The sequence below is a fragment of the Phyllopteryx taeniolatus genome, chromosome 19 (genome assembly GCF_024500385.1).
Source record: "Phyllopteryx taeniolatus isolate TA_2022b chromosome 19, UOR_Ptae_1.2, whole genome shotgun sequence".
NCBI lineage: Eukaryota > Metazoa > Chordata > Actinopteri > Syngnathiformes > Syngnathidae > Phyllopteryx > Phyllopteryx taeniolatus.
Window position 1 is genome coordinate 13796648 of NC_084520.1, and position 17987 is coordinate 13814634.

Genomic DNA, 17987 nt, shown 5'->3' on the forward strand with positions numbered 1-17987 from the left:
CAGTGTTGTATACGGCATATTATTATTTATGAACTTTCAATGTGTGAATCAGGAAGAGAGCAGCCACAGAAAACAACATTTATTAAAGCCAGAGGGTCATTTTGTGACGAATCCCTGATCAAGAGCCACACAGTCATTTCTACATATTTACAAAATGATAATTCTCATTATTTATCGCCTCGTGACAGTAGAGACCTGCACATGGTTCTGTGCCTTCCGACAGTGAAATCCCATTTCATTCTTGGAATGTTTTCAGCCAGCGTCAGTCTTTTCCTCTGTATGTGATGTTTGTGAAGGTAGACGTGGCCCCTTTATAAAGAGGATTGTGTCCCTGTAGGTGAAATACACAAACAAATCTATCTTTACAAAGAGCAAGATGTTTATACTATTGACTGACACAGAGGTGATAAACCCTGTCAGAAGCACTGGCATACAATTACACCCTAAATTCTAACATTTCTTCCGAGAAATTGTATTAATGTTTTCCGAACACTGTATTCTCTTAATTTCGTAGCATTTCCCTTGGCTGTACTGCTTCTCGTAAGTGTATGTGGATGTTCATGTTTTCTTTTCTTTGTCCAATCAGATATCAGCCTCTGTGTTGCCATGTCAATCTAATCTGCCCAAGGCCTGCAGAATCAGTAGTGCTGGTCGATGTAACTGAAATTATATTAGTAATGGGATTGTTTCTTTAACAGTCATCCTCACGGGCCCGGAGTGCTGGCGCTCGATGATGTCAGCATTTTTTCTGTCCTGTGATTTGTTGGTCGGAGCAAAACGTGGTAAAGCCAACTTCGACTAGCATAACACTGTCATCTGTAGCAATCTGGCCACTTTAATACATTTCATTATCAGCATCTCTGGTGAGTATGACGTATTTAATTTCATTTTTTAAATGTATTGTCATATTATAAGATAAATATTGATTGTGAACTGCTCCAGATGATGTACATGGGACGGTTGCATTCTGTTATGTATCATATTTCTGGTTTCTATAACTGCGACATGATAGTGGTACCAAATGCACGGCCCGCCACTGCTAAAAAGGCTTTAGTTGGCAAGTATGTGGTTGACGTTTTGACTTTTGTTACCAAGGGAGCACGTTGAAATGAATTGTTGCGGTTTGGTGGGAGCCACAGAGAAGCCTATTACCAGGAAAAGCAACTAAACGTCGGCTAATTTAAAGCCACCCCTTCCGCTGGCTGCCTTTTGTAGTGCTGGGACTAACAGCAGGCCACACAAATAATAAAAAGACACCGAGATGGAGCATGTGTGTGCGTGGCCCCCGTGAGCCCCCTTTGCACTGCAGAGAAAAGCCGGCAATTTTACTGCCTTTTACCCGTGTCGCTATTTATAAACAGCATTGACATGCTAAGTGAAGGTCCGCCAACACTTTCTGCAGATAAATAAACACAAAGCACTGTTGTAACTGATTAAACGTCAGGACATTCCACCCACCGTGTCCCACTTGGCCCGTGCGCGCTCTTCTTCAAATTTGGCAAACTCCCGCCTGTCGTGAATGGTGATCAGCAGCTTCCAAATGAGAAGTGTGGCCAAGCCCAGGAACAAAATGGCCCCCGCCACAGAGAGCAGCACCACCAAAACGTCCGGACCCTCGGGACAGTCTGAGGGATGGGAGATAAAGGAACCATTTTTGAAAATCATTTTTTGGGTATTTTTTTTTGTGTGAGAGACATCGACCTTTCGAAGTTAGTATCAGACGCCGTAACAGAAGCAGACTCCACCTATGTGTGTAAGGGAACAGTGTTACACCGCTCTATCGCGGTTCATTGTTAGCGCCCCTGCTATTTTGCAATTATTGAAATTTTTCTGTTGGGTGTGAAGTTGAAAATCTAACACTTGTTGTGTAAAAGGCAATGGTGGATAAATACCAGAGCTTCTGCTTTGACTCTTATTTTGTGCGAGTCTCTGTGTGGAATGAGGTTGCAGCAATCCCAAGACAGATATCGCGCAAGTGTGCTCCCCTACAAAATGGCATTCATGCAATCTGATTGGGCACCAAAAAGTCAGTGAGCATTGCTATGCTTGTAAAAACATGATTTTTGATACAAATCTTCAATTGATGAATGAAAATGTCTCGTAAACTACATAACATTTGAAAATGGTCTTTATCAGGAGTGGGCAAAATTTAGTACTCAAGGGTCGCATTCGATTTTGAAAATGGACAGATGTCCCAGGTCATTTGTAGATGAAGAGAAAATGAAGAAAGTTAAAATATGGATGTAAAATATTTAAAACTGTTTATAATAATAGGAAATAATTAAGCTAACATATCCTTCATTGATGCCCACAGGGGAATTTCAGGTGTTACTGCAGTAAATGATATGTAAATGATCGGTGGGCCGGGCTACAGAACAGAGTTGGGCCATACTTTTCCCAACCTTGGTTGATAGAATAGGCTGTCATTGGTACACCTAGTATTTTGTATTTTTTTGGGGGGCAATAAGACTTATGAGTAAGTTAAGTGCTGGGAGCCCTCTGGGAGAGGCCAACTTTTACAAGTGACATCAAAGCTCCACTTCCTCCTCTTCCTTGTGCTTTTATTTTTGCTCTATTTCCTCTCTTCCCATTGATTCTTCTGATGCATATAAAATGGCAATTACATCTTCATGTCCAATCTTGCAAAGGTTTTTGGCGTGTTAAGGTCAATTGAGCTCTGTTTCACACTGTTGTGTCTGTTTTGGGCTTCATTTTGCTTACTTAGCTCTCTTAACGTAGAGTCAGCGGGTCCCAGAGGAGCTGAGCCGGGGTGTTTTATGACCCACTTTGCCTCGGCGGGGCGCATACGTGTTCAAGGTAAACTTTGGCGTACTTCCCTGCTTCAAATGTGCAGTCTAAATTAGACGCACGCATTCATTAGAGGCAAAAGACCCCGGGACAGACTTTCTCTCTGGGCAGTTGGGGCCCATTAAAAAGAGCCCCCCCTTCTCCACCACCCAACAAGTAGATGACTTGAAAGAAGAGAAAAATGTACAATAACGTAGCATTTAGGGCACTTCATTAGGTATTACCGCACAGACCCAATACAAGAGCAAAAAATTGGTTTGTATCATCTTAATAATGCTAGCTAAATTATCCATCTATCCATTTTCTATTTATCTTATCCTCACTGAAGCCTATCCTAACTCGGCCAATCGTGGAGGCACATATGGATTAAGCATTCGCACTCACATTTACACTTATGGAAAGCATGTTTGATTTTTAAAATGGACATTTGTCCAGTTTAGGTGTAGATAAAATAATAATAGGTAAAATGTGGATGTAAAATACATAAAATAGTTTAAAATAACAATCATAACACTGTAATCCATTCTCAAGTTTTAAGTTTAATATTTATAGTTAACTACAATTACTGAAAACATTTAATACAATAAAAGTTTGTTTGAAAATGCATATTTTTATTTTACAGTTTGTTATTTTTTTTACAATATAGCAACCAATTATTCAATAAAAATATAATTTAAAAAGTTGAATATAAGTTAAAATCAAATGAAAATCTGTTGAATATATGTAAAATGGTTTATTTTACTGATATTTTATATTTTTTTATTTACAATAAATTAAACCATTATTTAATTAGATAAATATTTGTAAATTTATTGTAACTAAAATTCAATTTTAAGTAAAATATGGCAAATTGAATTCAACAAATAAAATTGATAACTTCGATAATGAAATAATACATCCTGCTCATTTTTATTATTTATAATTCACTTAATTGTAACTAATTAACCAGTTTTTAATAAAATGAAAATATTATTTATATTTGTTATTTAATACATTAATAATATAATAAACCAATGCAGAATATGCGCAACCTACTTCTACATTTGACAAAACAGGTTGAAGCACTTCCTACTGGTTTGGATAAATGGTGAGGGGGGCTGTGACAAAGCAACCGTAAGAACTTCTACAATGTCTTTTTTTAACACAAGATGTCACCACAGAGCCACCAAAGATGACCATATTCGATGTTTAGGCTTTGTTCGTGTTTATCATATTTGTATAAATAAACGATATACAACGTACATGCATTTAACTTTTCCCCAGCCAGAAAGAAAACAAAATTGGAGCAAGTTTGACTTCAAAACCATCATGTCATCAAACTGTAGTCATGCCCGTTAGGGTAGCATACACAGGAAGTCCGCTAACCTGTTTTCCGGGTTTGGTCACGTGATGTTCCGTATATAGTGGATTATTCAATGTGATAAATGAATAAAAATACCCAAATGAATACATTTTAATGAACCAATTTTTGAATGAATGCATTGGTTACCTGGCTCCTTGACGACAAACAAGATGGCCTTGCCGCTGGCGTCCTCATAGTACTGGAAACGCTGCACGCAGTCGTCCTCGTCCTTGTAGGTGCAGTTCACTGCGTTTGTGTCATGAAGCACTTGCCACAAAGTCGAAATATTGCTTGTTAGACTTAGTTACATATTTCTTCTCATCTTAAAGTGCAATCGCGAGTCGTTTTATTTGTTTGGGTAGGTTAAGCATTTTTTTCCCTACAGCTTCAAGGAGCGATGTCAATGTGTGACACTGGTATTTGTAACTGTTCATAATTCCCTCCGCCCACGTCTTTGTCCCAAACCTTGCAAATAGCAATTGTTCTTTATACTGTATTTGGTTGTAGTTTTTGTTTTACGACAGGTAAGTTATTGTCATCGTGTTTTTTTAAAAGATTTTTTATTAGTTTACCGACCAGGTGCCTCACCTAATTCTTCCAGGAGCACAATCTCATCCTTGCAAATGCGAGCGCAGGTGTTGTCCTCAAAGAGCTTGCCTCTTTTGAAATGTTTACACTCCACACATTCTCTGCACACAAACACATAATTGATATATCCCAAGTACATTCCCAAAGTAGGCCTAGTGAATGTTCCTGTGTACTTTATCATGGTGCACGCGTCAGGGCAGGTGGGGCATTTGTCGCAGGTGGCCCCGTAGGCTCCGGGCTGGGTGCACTCACAAGTGCCGCACACACACTGGCCACGCCCACTGCACAGGAAGCCCAGGTGCGACACGCAGGTGTCGGTACGCGTGGAGCAGTTGCAGTTCTCCCCCTGCCAGTCGGGGGCGCACTGGCAAAAGCCACAGTTGCACATGCCATGGCCTGGGAGGAGGAGGAGGAGGAGGAGGAGAACAATTAGGAGTAGATCAGTGATTCTCAAAGTGTGGTACGAGTAGCGTTTGTGGTACGCGAAAGAATCACTGCCAATGAGTGGTTCAGTTGTATTTAACTTTTTAGTACAATACATTTGCATGTACCCTTTAAGAACTGTGTTAGTTTGATTCTAATGTGCAAGACATTAAGGGGGGGGGGGGGGGGGCATGCATGTCGTGTGTTGTGTTAAAATATTGTTTCTGCCCATATTACTTTCCTGGCATATAATTGCCAAAGGCTACAATTTTAATTTTGTCTTTTCATGCTCCAAAACTCTAGAAAAACATCACCTGCGGTGTCTGGTTAGCTTTTTTGTTTTGATTTTTGGTCAAGTTCTTCCCCTCTCTGTGTACATTTAGACAATAGAGTGACGGCGCACAAAGTATTGCTGCCACAGTCACCACAAGCGGACCCCGTCAAACTATGATCTGCAATAATCACTACTCTACCATAGAACCAACCACTGTAAAAATGTTTCCTCTTCTTCGGACTTTTAAGGCAGCAACATTTTCAAAATATCTCCCCTTCTGCTCCTTTATTTTCAGCCCAAACATGGGTTTATTTTTAGCGTCATTACACCACGCCGGCCCCGTGAGTAAGCACAAAGGTATTTTAATGTTAATCTGTCCACTTGGGGGAATACATAGTGTGTGTGTAGGCTCTGGGGAGCAAGGCTAAACATACCACTGAAATGTTAGGACGTGATGAGGTACACAACCGGAAATGAGATGACAACACAAACACTTTAATGTGGTTTCTTAGCATTAGTGCTCTATTAAAATATTCCCTGAGAACTGTTAATCACAGCTAAAATGGATGCACAGGCACATATTGACTTAATTATAGTACAGCGGGACCGCAGAATCCAGAATTCAACACAATTGTTGTGAAATAGTACACGACATAAAAGGATTACTGTAACTTTGCATGGGAGAAGAAAATACAGTGAACCGCAACATACTTGCGTGAGGAAATTCACAAACTAATATGCCCTGAATAATGCACCTATTCATGCCTATCTGGGTAATTTTGTGCTCTTTCAGTAGCGCCCTAAGATGCTGCCCAAACGGCTTGCTGCTTCTAAGGCGCCATGTTAGTGGAGGAATAGCGAGCATCACTGATAGCTTGAGAGCTATTCGCTCTCAAAATATCATCGCTCTCTCCTTTATTCCCACCCCTTTCCTCGCTTTGTGGCAATCCGCTTCTTCCCTTGAATCAATCAAACCATATTTTTGTGGTTCAATAAAAAGAATACAGCACAGTATGTGGAACTTCAAAACCCGATACAGGGTCTCAGATTTTCCGTTGCAGCGCATCGGTAGATGTGCGGTGCTCTGATGCTTGGTGTGGCGAAGCGTTGCCAACTGTAATTTTTGGTCCACTTCAGTCGCGTTTGGTTGTATCACTCGATGTGCGGCGGGCCTACTTTAGTAGGAAAGCAGTAATTGGTATATTCACGGGTTGTTGACATAAATGCCAGAATCCTCACACTTCTGGTCCATTTTTTTCCATCCATCCATCCATTTTCTGAGCCGCTTCTCCTCACTAGGGTCATGCCCACGGGCAATTTAGAGTCTCCAATTCATGCATGTTTTTGGGATGTGGGAGGAAACCGGAGTGCCCGGAGAAAACCCACGCAGGCACGGGGAGAACATGCAAACTCCACACAGGGGGGGACGGGGATTGAACCCCGCACCTCAGAACTGTGAGGCTGACGCTCTAACCAGTCGGCCAACCGTGCCGCCCATTTTTTTCCCCCAAATAAAATAATCTGTAAGCCATTTGTTATGAAGGGTAATGTTTTAGGATGACTTTAAAATCAGTATTGGGTAACATAGTTCGGGGTATATTTAGGGTTAACTCTAACTATAGTTAATTATAAAAAGACTAGAGCGAACAAAGTTACGTCCCAAACCCCTACGAATAGAGAGAATATATTGTTGACATTGTTAATGATTATTTCTAGATGTTCTACTGTATTGTCGATTCCTCACATCAGAACCCTGGAAAACAGTGCAGACAAGAACAAGAAAAAGTACAGTAGGTAAGTAACAGACCATCATTTGTAACACCAACTTTCCACCCAAAAATCCCCAGTTAACTTACTCATGCGTCAGGCTGACATCATGTTTTTCACTGAATGACACACTGTCTACAGTTTTGTCCATTTTGCCTTCAAAATCGAACTTTCAGGTTTCAAAACTCCCGTCGTGCGTGTGAATCCTCATAACACTCACAGTGCAGCATGTGTTTACTGTGAATGGAGCTCATGTCCCTGGCCTTAGAAGAGAAGTGTTTTTGGTTGTAATTCTTACCAGATGAGGTGTGTGGCAAGTCAGTATGCGGGAATTACGGCTGCCAACTTGAAGAGACACATGCGTGTGTGCGTTCTTAAAGACACACACTTCAATCAATCCTCCAAAGAATTTTTTTAATGGAGGGGGGTTTAGATCAAATACTTTTGTATTTATCACTTAAGAGAGTTTATTTAAACATACTTGTTTGCATCTTTTGGCAAATTATGTCACCATCCTTACTTGAAACATTACCAAATGTAAACGCACAGATTGCACAATCAATACACAATTGTGGGAGGGTTAGGAATACTTTTTTTTTTTTTTTTTAAACCTACGTATAAAGACGATTTAGTGACTGAAAGAGTAGCAGAATAATGACAAAATACTTCATATTGAATGGAAAAATCCACAAGCAATAGATTAAAATAGATTGTAATCGCCTATTGATGCTACAAGATGGCGGAAAAGCACTTTTTCCCATTAGACAAGGCTATAGTCTGATTAAATGACTCTCCTCCCGTCACTTCAGCATGGTTCCTTGACACCAAGATGCCACTAGATGGTGCCAAAGCAATTTCTTTTATGTTAGCTGAGCACAAAAACAGTGAATAAGAGAGATTTTCATTAAATAACAGAGGATAGGTTCCCCCAAAAATCTGCGAATAGGTGAATGCTTAACCGCGAAAATGCGGACGTTCGCTGTAACACATTGGACGCTCTCGTTCGTTTCCTATGTGAACTTGTTCACAACTTTTGGTGAATTACGTCATATGCCTATATGTCTATATGCGCCATGTGATTGGCTGGCGACCTGTCCAGGGTGCAACCCACCTCTCACTCACCCAGCTGAGATCGGCTCCAGCTTACCTGTGACCCTAATAAACGACAACCGCAACAGAAAAATGAATGGATGGATAGTGATAAAAAGGTACACACCGGAGCAGAGTTCGCCTTTGTAGCGAAGGCAGTTGAAGTCATCGCACTCGCAGAGCTTCCCCCACACTTTGCCAAAGTCGCTGCTGTGGCACACGCACTGGCCGCACACGCAGTCCCCGCGCCCGCTGCAGACGCCGGACACGCCGGGCTCCGTGCAGTGGTCCTGCTCGGCCGGCCCGTAGTCGCCCTCGGCGCACTCGCAGTGCGGGCCCAGGCGCCCCGGGTGGCACATGCAGATGCCACACTGAAAGGTGCCGTTGCCGTGGTGACACTTGGGGCTGTTGGGCTGAGCCTTGTTCTGGCACTTGCAGTCGCACTCGATGGTGACGGTGATGGACAGCGAGTCCTTAAAGCCCACCGGCTTGATGATGAAGGTCTTCTTCTTCTTCTGTTTGGGGCAGGCTCGTGCTCGGGCCTCCACGCTGAAGGACACCTGAGGCACAAGCATCGGCTTAAAAGAGTAGGCTTTTTCCTGCATCTAAAATTTCGGGCCGGCTCTGGTTCTCAAACCTCTGACGTCATGAAACCTGTTATTATCTGACAAGTGTTGCACGGGTTGGATGTCATTTTTAACCACAATTGTGGTACAGTAAAACCCCGTCGTAAATAGGGAAAAATTCGCAAATAACTGACGAACCTCTCTCAAAGGGGTTTGTAATTGCCTACAGATGCCACAAGATGGTGTCAAAGTACAACGGAGATTTGTTTCTGTAAAAACCAAGGCAAAGCTAGCAAAGCATCAACACTATACATCTAGCATGTACACAATCCTTAATCCATGTTACATAAACAACTGTTATGTTTACTGCAGTTAAATTGTTCAACACAAACAACCTTCACATGAGGCTTATAATAGTATTGGGCGGCATACTAGCTGAAATAAAATGCAAGCACAAATTGACATGACATCACACACGGGCAAACAAATATGCACACTAGCACGTTACAAAAATGACCTACGTCTGAATGACTTACTCACTCACTAACCTTTTTGGCATTTACATAATATAATAAATCTTGTACGCGGGGGTTCGCTGTATAACAAGTACACTGTGCCGACAGGGTGGCTCCGTATCAGAAACAGTTGGAGGTCCCACCTAAAAACGCCTGAGAAGAGCTGTAAATTACCATTTTTTTCTTTCCTACTGCAAATGTGTCTAATTTTCACACAGGTAAATATTGCTTCTTTTTGTAATCAAGAATCTCTAATTTCTCAGAAAAAAAGTATATTGAAGAAGTGCATTTGGCTTTTTAGAGATGTCTCATAAAATAAATAAGAATTTAGAGAATGACGAGAATTTAAAGTTAGAATTCATGTTTCTGATGAGCTGCACTTGATTGTTTTAACCAATTGGGGGGGAACGCAGCATCAGAATGTTACAACTTCTGCCTCAATTTGAGCCAGGGAAAAGTCTGAAGATGTTTTTTTCTTGACTTTGTGTTGATCAAATAAAACAACATTCAAAGGCCTCATGTAACGTCAACCCCTATGGGCTATGTTACCAAAACATAAAACGGGGAATGCCTCCAGATGCACGTGAGTAATCATTCATTCGGCATTACATCGAAATCTGGTACAGGTCCAAAAGCGGGCAGTAGTGGCGTGTGGAGGGACGACCATATAAGGAGAAAATGAAGCCCTGAGAAAGAAATGTGTGCAAGCCAAAAAATGTCACCTGGGGTGGTGAGAAGAAGCAACCAAATTAAAAAAGGATGGAAAGACAAAAAAACAGGAAGAAACAAAAGACTGATTACACATAGATACCAGGAAGGGTGGAAATGGAAAAAGGGAACCAACTCATGAAGTCATGCGTATTCGAAACTTCAGGAGACAACAGCTGTGTTCCGACTCCTTCACCCATTCCCGACTCCCAAATCACTATACAGTATAGAGATTTTTATATAGTGGACAATATACTGTAGTTCACTCCTCAGTCAAATGAAAAATAGTTTTGGAATAATTAAATCACTGTTGTTGCATAATTACAAAGTACTGGATCAATGTCAGCTGGTGGACCTTCTGTAATAATAAAATAATTGATCATAACATTATATTGTTTTAAGATAAGTGTATTTTGCAAAGTTAGTAGAAATAAAGGAATTGATGTCCATCTGTATTATGATGTGTTACCATGTTTCTATTGATGCAATGCATCATGGGATATATTGCTTTTCTTTGGTTGTTCACTGCTTTTCAAAATGCATTGTGGGATACATTGGGTGCGCTATATAGTGCAGCGATTTTCAAAGTGTGTTAAGCATATCACTAGTGGTATACAGGCTCCCTCAAGTGGTACTCAAAAGAATCACTGCCCTAGAACGGTTCAGTTGTATTTAACTTTCTATTAAAATATCTTTGCATTTAATGTTTAAGAACGGTTTGTTTTTAATGCTTTTATTCAGCTCTTATTTGTATTGAATTTTTATGTGTAACACATTTTAATTGAATCATTGTTTAAGTCCATTTTTAAAAAAAATCTGTATTTAACGCACAGTGTTAACGCGCATGCTGCAGTGGCTTACTAAGTAGGTATTCTTTTGTTGGTACTTGGTGTATACATTTTGCAAACCCCTCTACACATTCGAACAGCACTCAAAAATGGCAAACTCACTCTCTAGGGCACTGTATAGTGGATAAGGACTGATTGTGAACACAGCCAACAAGTCTGTGGTCTGGAATAGAGCAAGACTGCATAGATCCCTGTATGTTGACAGATGGTAGATGAATACATTCGCTGGAACTCAGTTTTAGTGTTGCCTTGGACTCACCGTGTCTCCGATCTTGAGTCCCGAGCAGGACTTGAGGCCTGGGATGACTTCTCCATTCAAACACGTGGCGTTGAAGGAGAGGGACAGCTCCTCCGGGACTCCCAGAAGCTCCAGCTCCACTTTGGAGCGAATTTTCTACAGTGAATGTACAGCAGGAGAGCGAGAGGTTATATACACTGTACGGACAAAAGTCACGAGGCACATAGCCCCCCCCATCATGGCAGAATTTCTGCAAAGGATTTGACGTGACTGCGTGTACGACTCATACACAGCTGGTACAGTATGTGTCAACAAACCAATGCCATCCTCTAGCCACAAATGTGTTTCCTGTGTGTACAAGTAACACTTACTGCGTAGGCCTTCAAAATGAGCTGAATAACATTGCCAGAGTCATTGGAGAGTGTTCCCACAGTGGTGCCGGGAATCAGCTCGCTGTAGTTCTACACAAATAAAATGGAAGGACAAGGACTACAAAGTCAAGACAAGAACTACTGGACTGTATATTAAAAAAACACTATAAATATTTAGTATTGTAACATACTATATACTACAGCGTACTATACTATATTACACTTTCGTATACTACACCCTGACTATATTGTATGGTACAATTACTTATTTATTCTATATATAATATACTATAATATATAGTTTTTGTTGTACTACTACTATTACTACTGCGATATTGTACACAGTACAGTAGTATACGCTACTATAATTATATTACTATGTGTAATGTGTGCATTTTAACAAAATTAAATTACATTATTCAGCAATTCACACTCTTCACATTTCCAGGAATTTTCCCCTCATCCTGTCTAATTCCTTTCACTATTGCCTCGAACTGCAACTTGCCGAGTCAGAACACTGTGCTCGGGTGATAAATTTTATAATTTCCATTCTGCCGGAGTGGAGTTCAAATATGTATTTTAAAAGCCAGTGAGGTTTGGAAGAGCTGAAGAACGCGCTGCATGTTCGGGATTAAATAATAACAGACCGGTCAGAGCAGCCATTCTTCTCAGTTTGCATTCGTGTCTAGGGCGACTGTTCTTACTTTTGCAGAAACCTTCCTCAATAGAATGAATTGAATGTGCTTGTCACCTCACAAATGTGTGTTGAAAAGAACTAGAATGTATAAATCTCTCAGATTTGAATGATGAGAGATGTTTGTGAAGAGCCAAAATGACAAAAAAAAAAAAAACGATAATGCCGATAAATGTTAAATCACAGAACATAAGAATGGCAGTAGGAGTGACATGAGAGCAGTCTGACCGGACGATTCAGGGCCATTACTTTACAGTTTTTCCATCCAGAATTTGAATGCTAAATATTTTGGAACCGCTTAATGTTTGGCACATTCCCACAGTATACATAAAGTGCTGACCTGGTACAAAGAAACCACAGGGTTGGTGACAGCAAAGATGAGATTGATGTTGTTCTCTGACATCTTCTCTGTGATGAGAGCGAGGGATGGGTAATCCTGTTTAAAGGGAGGATAAGAATATTGTGTTGATTTAGCACCGTGCACACACTCTTACCCAAGTGTGAGCGACAAACACACACACCGCATGCTAACCATGATGGTGGACATGCTGTACAGGTTGGCCGGGTTGAGGTGGCAACGTCCGTCATTGGGCTGCACGAGCCCGGCGAGACGGCCGTCTAGCGCCACGTGCGTCTTGGCGTCTGAAGTGAAGATGAGGAGGTGGGACGCTCCGGGACGCCAGCCGATTTGCTCCTGGTTCGCCGTTGAATCACAGCATATTAGCCAAAATACTCAAATAAAAAAAACTTGTGTTAGCCTAGTAGCATAATTGCCTGATTCATTTTAGTGCGTTTTTGGAAAACAAGAAAAAAATTCAACAAACAAAAAGTGTTCTGGATTCAACCTTCACTGATTACCATGATCTGGATGACTGACAGTCTACACAGCTACACCATTTTTAACATGTGGCGATATCCTTTACACATTGTTGTCGGTTTTTGATGCAGTGCCGCCTGACGGATCGAAGGTCACGGGCATTCAATGTTGCTTTTCGGCATTGCTGCTTACATGCAGCAATTTCTCCAGATTCTCTGAACCTTTTGATGATATTATGGACCGTAGATGATGAAATCCTTCAATTGCTTGCTATTGTACATTGAGGAACATTGTCCTTAAACTGTTCGACTATTTTCTCACGCACTTGTTCACAAAGAGGTGAACCTCTCCCCATCTTTGCTTGTGAATGACTGAGTCATTCAGGGAAACTCTTTATATACCCAATCATGGCACCCACCTGTTCCCAATTAGCCTGTTCACCTGTGGGATGTTCCAAACCGGTGGTTGATGCGCATTCCTCAACTTTCTCTGTCTTTTTTGCCACCTGTCCCAGCTTTTTTGGAACGTGTTGCAGCCATAAAATTCCAAGTTAATGATTATTTGCTAAAAACAATCAAGTTTATCAGTTTGAACATTAAACATCTTAAATATAGGTTGAACATGATTTGCAAATCATTGTATTCTGTTTTTATTTATGTTTAACACAACGTCCCAACTTCATTGGAATTGGGGTACACAGTTTGACTTTACTTACATAATAACAGTCTTTTTTTCTGAACACCCCCGCTCCCCAAGGTCGGGAGGAGTAATTAGTTTATTAGCGCACCAGTCCCTATATGTAGGTATGCCCTTTCAAAAATGATACAGTATAATAATTCATTGCAAATTGTTTTGTGTGCCCCCAAGGTATGGCACGCGAACACGCCAATTTGAGAGTGATGTGCGCACCTTGCAGACGGCCGCCTGGAGGATGGCGTCGAAGCCTCCCTCGGGGGCGTCCCGGTTCCTGGATACCATCTGCTTCCTCACTTCCTCGGTGAAGCGGCTCACTTTATCCGTCAGTGACAAGACATGCTTGTAACCAAACTGTGGCCGGCAGGTGGTGTTTATGCTGTCCGTCAAACAGAAGTCATAGATAGAAAGATACTTTGTAGACCAGATACTTTTTGGAACAATTAAGTGAAAATGGATGATTTCCCACAGTCCACCTGATGATCCCTCACGACACACCATTGGAATCACTGCTCTACACGATAATACTGTTCACTCAGCAGAAGTTGCCGTAAGCTCATAACAAGTGTTGTGACTCTCCGCATGAGCTGTTAATGAGCCACAGACGGTGTCCTCAGAAAAATGACATCGTTGGTGTAAAACCCCCCAAAACAAAACACATACGCTCAATAAACACAAATGTTCGCTGCTTGTACCTGTAACAAGGGTTCTTGACTGCCTCCTTGGGGGAGATGTACATGTAAGGGGAGATCGGCTTGTCCACAAAGGCTCCAAAGCCCATGCGGAGGTTGCTGGTGGTGCGGTTCATGGCTTCGGCCAGGCCCTTGCCCAGCGTCCTCAAGCGGTAGAGATCATCATTCATGGAGTAGGAGAGGTCCATGAGGTAGTAAAGGTCCACGGGGTAGTCTTCCACCTGGCGCACCTTTACAGTAAAGCGCTTGGCGTCGTCTTAAAAAACAATTTTCCCAAAACACATTTGTATTACAAAGCAGATGCCAACTGCCACACAGAGCAAGTCTTTTCATTTGAATGAAATGGAAAGTAAAATATGAAAGAGGCCGCTCCAACCTGACCGAAGTAATCTCGCTTCACCCTACCAACCGACCAACCGACCGACCGACCACCCAATCAACCTGATTCATCCCAAGCCATCCAACCACACCAATGTACCCAACACAACACAACCATCCCATCACAAACCACTGCTATCAAATCATAACTTTTATTATCTGATTTGAATAAAATTTGCTCTGCGTATGCTAACCAAGTAACTCACGTTTAATCTCTATCTGGTCCACATTCCCTATCAAACTCCATCCATCCATTTTCTGTAGCTTTTATCCTCACTAAGGTTCGCGGTGAGCCTATCCCAACTAACTTTTTTGGGGAGAGGTGGAGCACACCCTGGATTGGTTGCCAGCCAATCGAGGGGCATATACAACAAACAACCCAAAATATCAAAGCTGGGGAAAAATGTGTTTGTCCACAACATCTCTGCTGGCTCACCAGGCCTGAGGGTAATGTGGAGTTTCTGGGGCTTGATCTGGGTCACGTCCTGCGTGGCCCCCGCCGCCTTCTTGCTGAGGGGCCGGTCCTCTATCACCTGCATTCTGCTGTTTGGAGACTCCACGGCCGGAGGAGGGCAGCCTGCAGCCACCAGGTTGGCTTTTCGGTCGCAGCGGGAAGAGCTGGCCTCCCCGTGACCGAATTCCTGCCAGCAGTAGGGAGCGTATCAGTAAGTTTAGGATTTTATCATCATTTTTTGACAACACCAGTTAAATTGCTGAAATGGAACGCAAAGCCACCCACCTCTTGGACGCACCATGCACAGCTGGGGTGCACGGCCAGACACTGCTTACATGTGCTCGCACCCCTGGAGGTGCACACGTTTGGACCTTGATCAGCAAAAAGACGGTAGAAACTCAATCATTCCATTTTTATTCCTAAATCTTTATTGTACTGTATTATGACGTTGTAAAGATCATCTTGATCAGGGTTTCCCATCCTTTTGCTCATGGATCGATTTTTTGGGGAGTCAGTAAAATCCTGTAAATTATCTTATCGATCATTAAGCCGGCACACAATTTCTCTGCAAAGGGCTTTTCGATGTTTTTGTAAAAAAATAATGATGAGTTTTGTACAATATGTATATGCAGACATTATGATCTAATTTTGCATCCTTGGGGAGGAAATACCTTTCTAATTTGCTTCTTGAGCTTGAGCTCTATAAAAATTAAACATGACAAATATTTGTAAAAATGGAAAAAAATTACATAGGTAAAAAGCAAAGTCTTGTAATACCCTCCAATGATTGTAGTATTAAAAATTGGAAAATGCAAGTTTTAAATGAGTGCCCCTCTATGAAGTAATGACATTTCATTCATAAGAATCCTACAGGCAACATTACATTTGTGTTATGTCATCACAATGTTGTCATATACTATAACCACTACTAAGCAGTTTAATATACCACAGATGAAGCCACGGTCAATTTGTTGTTTTAACATGAACAAACACAATAAAATCTGAAGATTTTAGATTATGTCGTCAGGTTAATGTTGACAGGTAACTAGGAAGTCAACTATTAGGAGATTTGTAAAATGAGCCTCTTTATTGTGTTCCTCTGCAGCATGTCTAGTCAAAAGCTTACAAAATTGGACTCTACCGTAAACTCCAGTTATTCCCAACAGGATCCAAAAGCACATCCAAAGCGCGTCCATCCTGCTGACTGCATGCGTGCACTCCGAGAAGACTCAGCCGAGTGCAAGGAATTAAAAAAAAAAAAAAAAAACTTACTCCACTCAAATCTTCAAATCCAAATGTCTAGAAGCCACCCCTCACGCTCACTTTGAAGTATATGGGCATGTTTGATCCAGTGCACACTGCCCTCTAGTGGATATTAAGTGTAAGTGCAATGAAAACCCAGTGACAGAGTAGTAATAGAATAAAATGCCCTATTATTGTCACTTTACATATGTGCAATGAGATTGAAAGCAGCTCCTAATAATATTCCTTCAAAAAGTATTCCCAAACCTTTATCATTTTTTTAAACTTTGCCCTCACTTTGTTGTTTTCTACACTTCAAAATACTGAATATTTATGGTCTAGATGATTTGCTTATCAGCAAAACAGAAGTACCTAACCATCCCTAAACCAACCATCCAACCCAACCTAATCCATTCTAACCAACCAACCAATCCCATTCCAAGCCATCCAAACACATCACCATTTCCCAATGCAACCCAACCATCCCACCCCACCCACTGTTATCAATACAAAACCTCTCATCTCTCTTGACTCAATTAAGAATTTCAAGCATGGTTTACTTTATCTAAAGCACCATAACAACGTCAACAGACTACTATGAATTCACTGAGCAACTGTTTTGTTTCTGTGGTTGTAGTATATCCTTTCAACCACTGGATGTCACAAGTAGAGTGCTTTCATTTGACTCAATAGTGGTGCCTTCAAACACATTTAGATTAAGTCTGTTATGTTGGTGACATTTAAATGCCAAATGCGTGCACATGTGTCAGGTTGTAGGGTTTGAAGCTAGCCCTCTTCTGAGTTGGGTTGAGTTCGAGTTGGTTGTTTTGGTTGGGTAAGGGTTGGTTTTGTTTGGTGTACCTAAATTGGGTGAGTTGGGGTGAGTTGCTTGGTTAGGTTGGCTAGCGGTTGGTTTGAGTGGATGGGGTTGGGGTGGATGGTTGGTTGGAGTGGGTTTGGGTTGCTGGTTGAGTAACTGGGAGAGGATTTTCGTTTCATTAACACAGTCGAGTCGTATTGATTTGGAGCCCAGCGATGGAGAAAAAAAAAAAAAATCTAGCTCCTATTTTAATTAATTTAACAATTCAATAGTTTTATTTAATTTTGCAATTTAACACTTAGCACTGGAAAATGGCCAGAATTAGAGCACTTGTATTTTGAACTACAGTATATTTAAAAATTTCTGCTGACTTTTCCGTATTAAAATGTCATATAGAAACTAAGTATTGCCTGCAGAAAACGTTGCACCTCCAACTGACTGAAGGTCAACATTCAAGAATAGATTCATTTATCTGAAATGTGCACCTTTGTTTTGACTTGAAATAAAATGTGTGAGTGGGAAGCTGTTATTGGGGATTTATCTGATGTTATGGGACATGTCAGGTTTATTTTTATATTACTGTGCATAACATGAAGGCTACTGTTGAGCTCCAGCATGGGCTCGTGTTTAGAGCCTTGAGGAACACCACGTGTAAACAAT

The 17987-nt window shown here is 41.3% G+C and overlaps 1 protein-coding gene across 1 annotated transcript; it reads right to left on the minus strand.

Annotated features, from left to right (window-relative positions):
• Positions 1-64: 64 nt before the first annotated feature.
• Positions 65-16529, minus strand: itgb3b (integrin beta 3b). The gene is made up of 15 exons (XM_061756647.1): positions 16407-16529; positions 15551-15636; positions 15248-15452; positions 14437-14689; positions 13958-14120; positions 12764-12925; positions 12572-12667; positions 11538-11627; positions 11188-11322; positions 8419-8851; positions 4912-5134; positions 4739-4839; positions 4298-4417; positions 1459-1625; positions 65-331 (listed from the first exon to the last, which is right to left on the minus strand). The coding sequence occupies exons 1-15, from the start codon at positions 16459-16461 to the stop codon at positions 263-265; spliced, it is 2358 nt and encodes a 785-aa protein (XP_061612631.1). The 5' UTR covers positions 16462-16529; the 3' UTR covers positions 65-262.
• Between the last annotated feature and the right edge of the window lie 1458 nt (positions 16530-17987).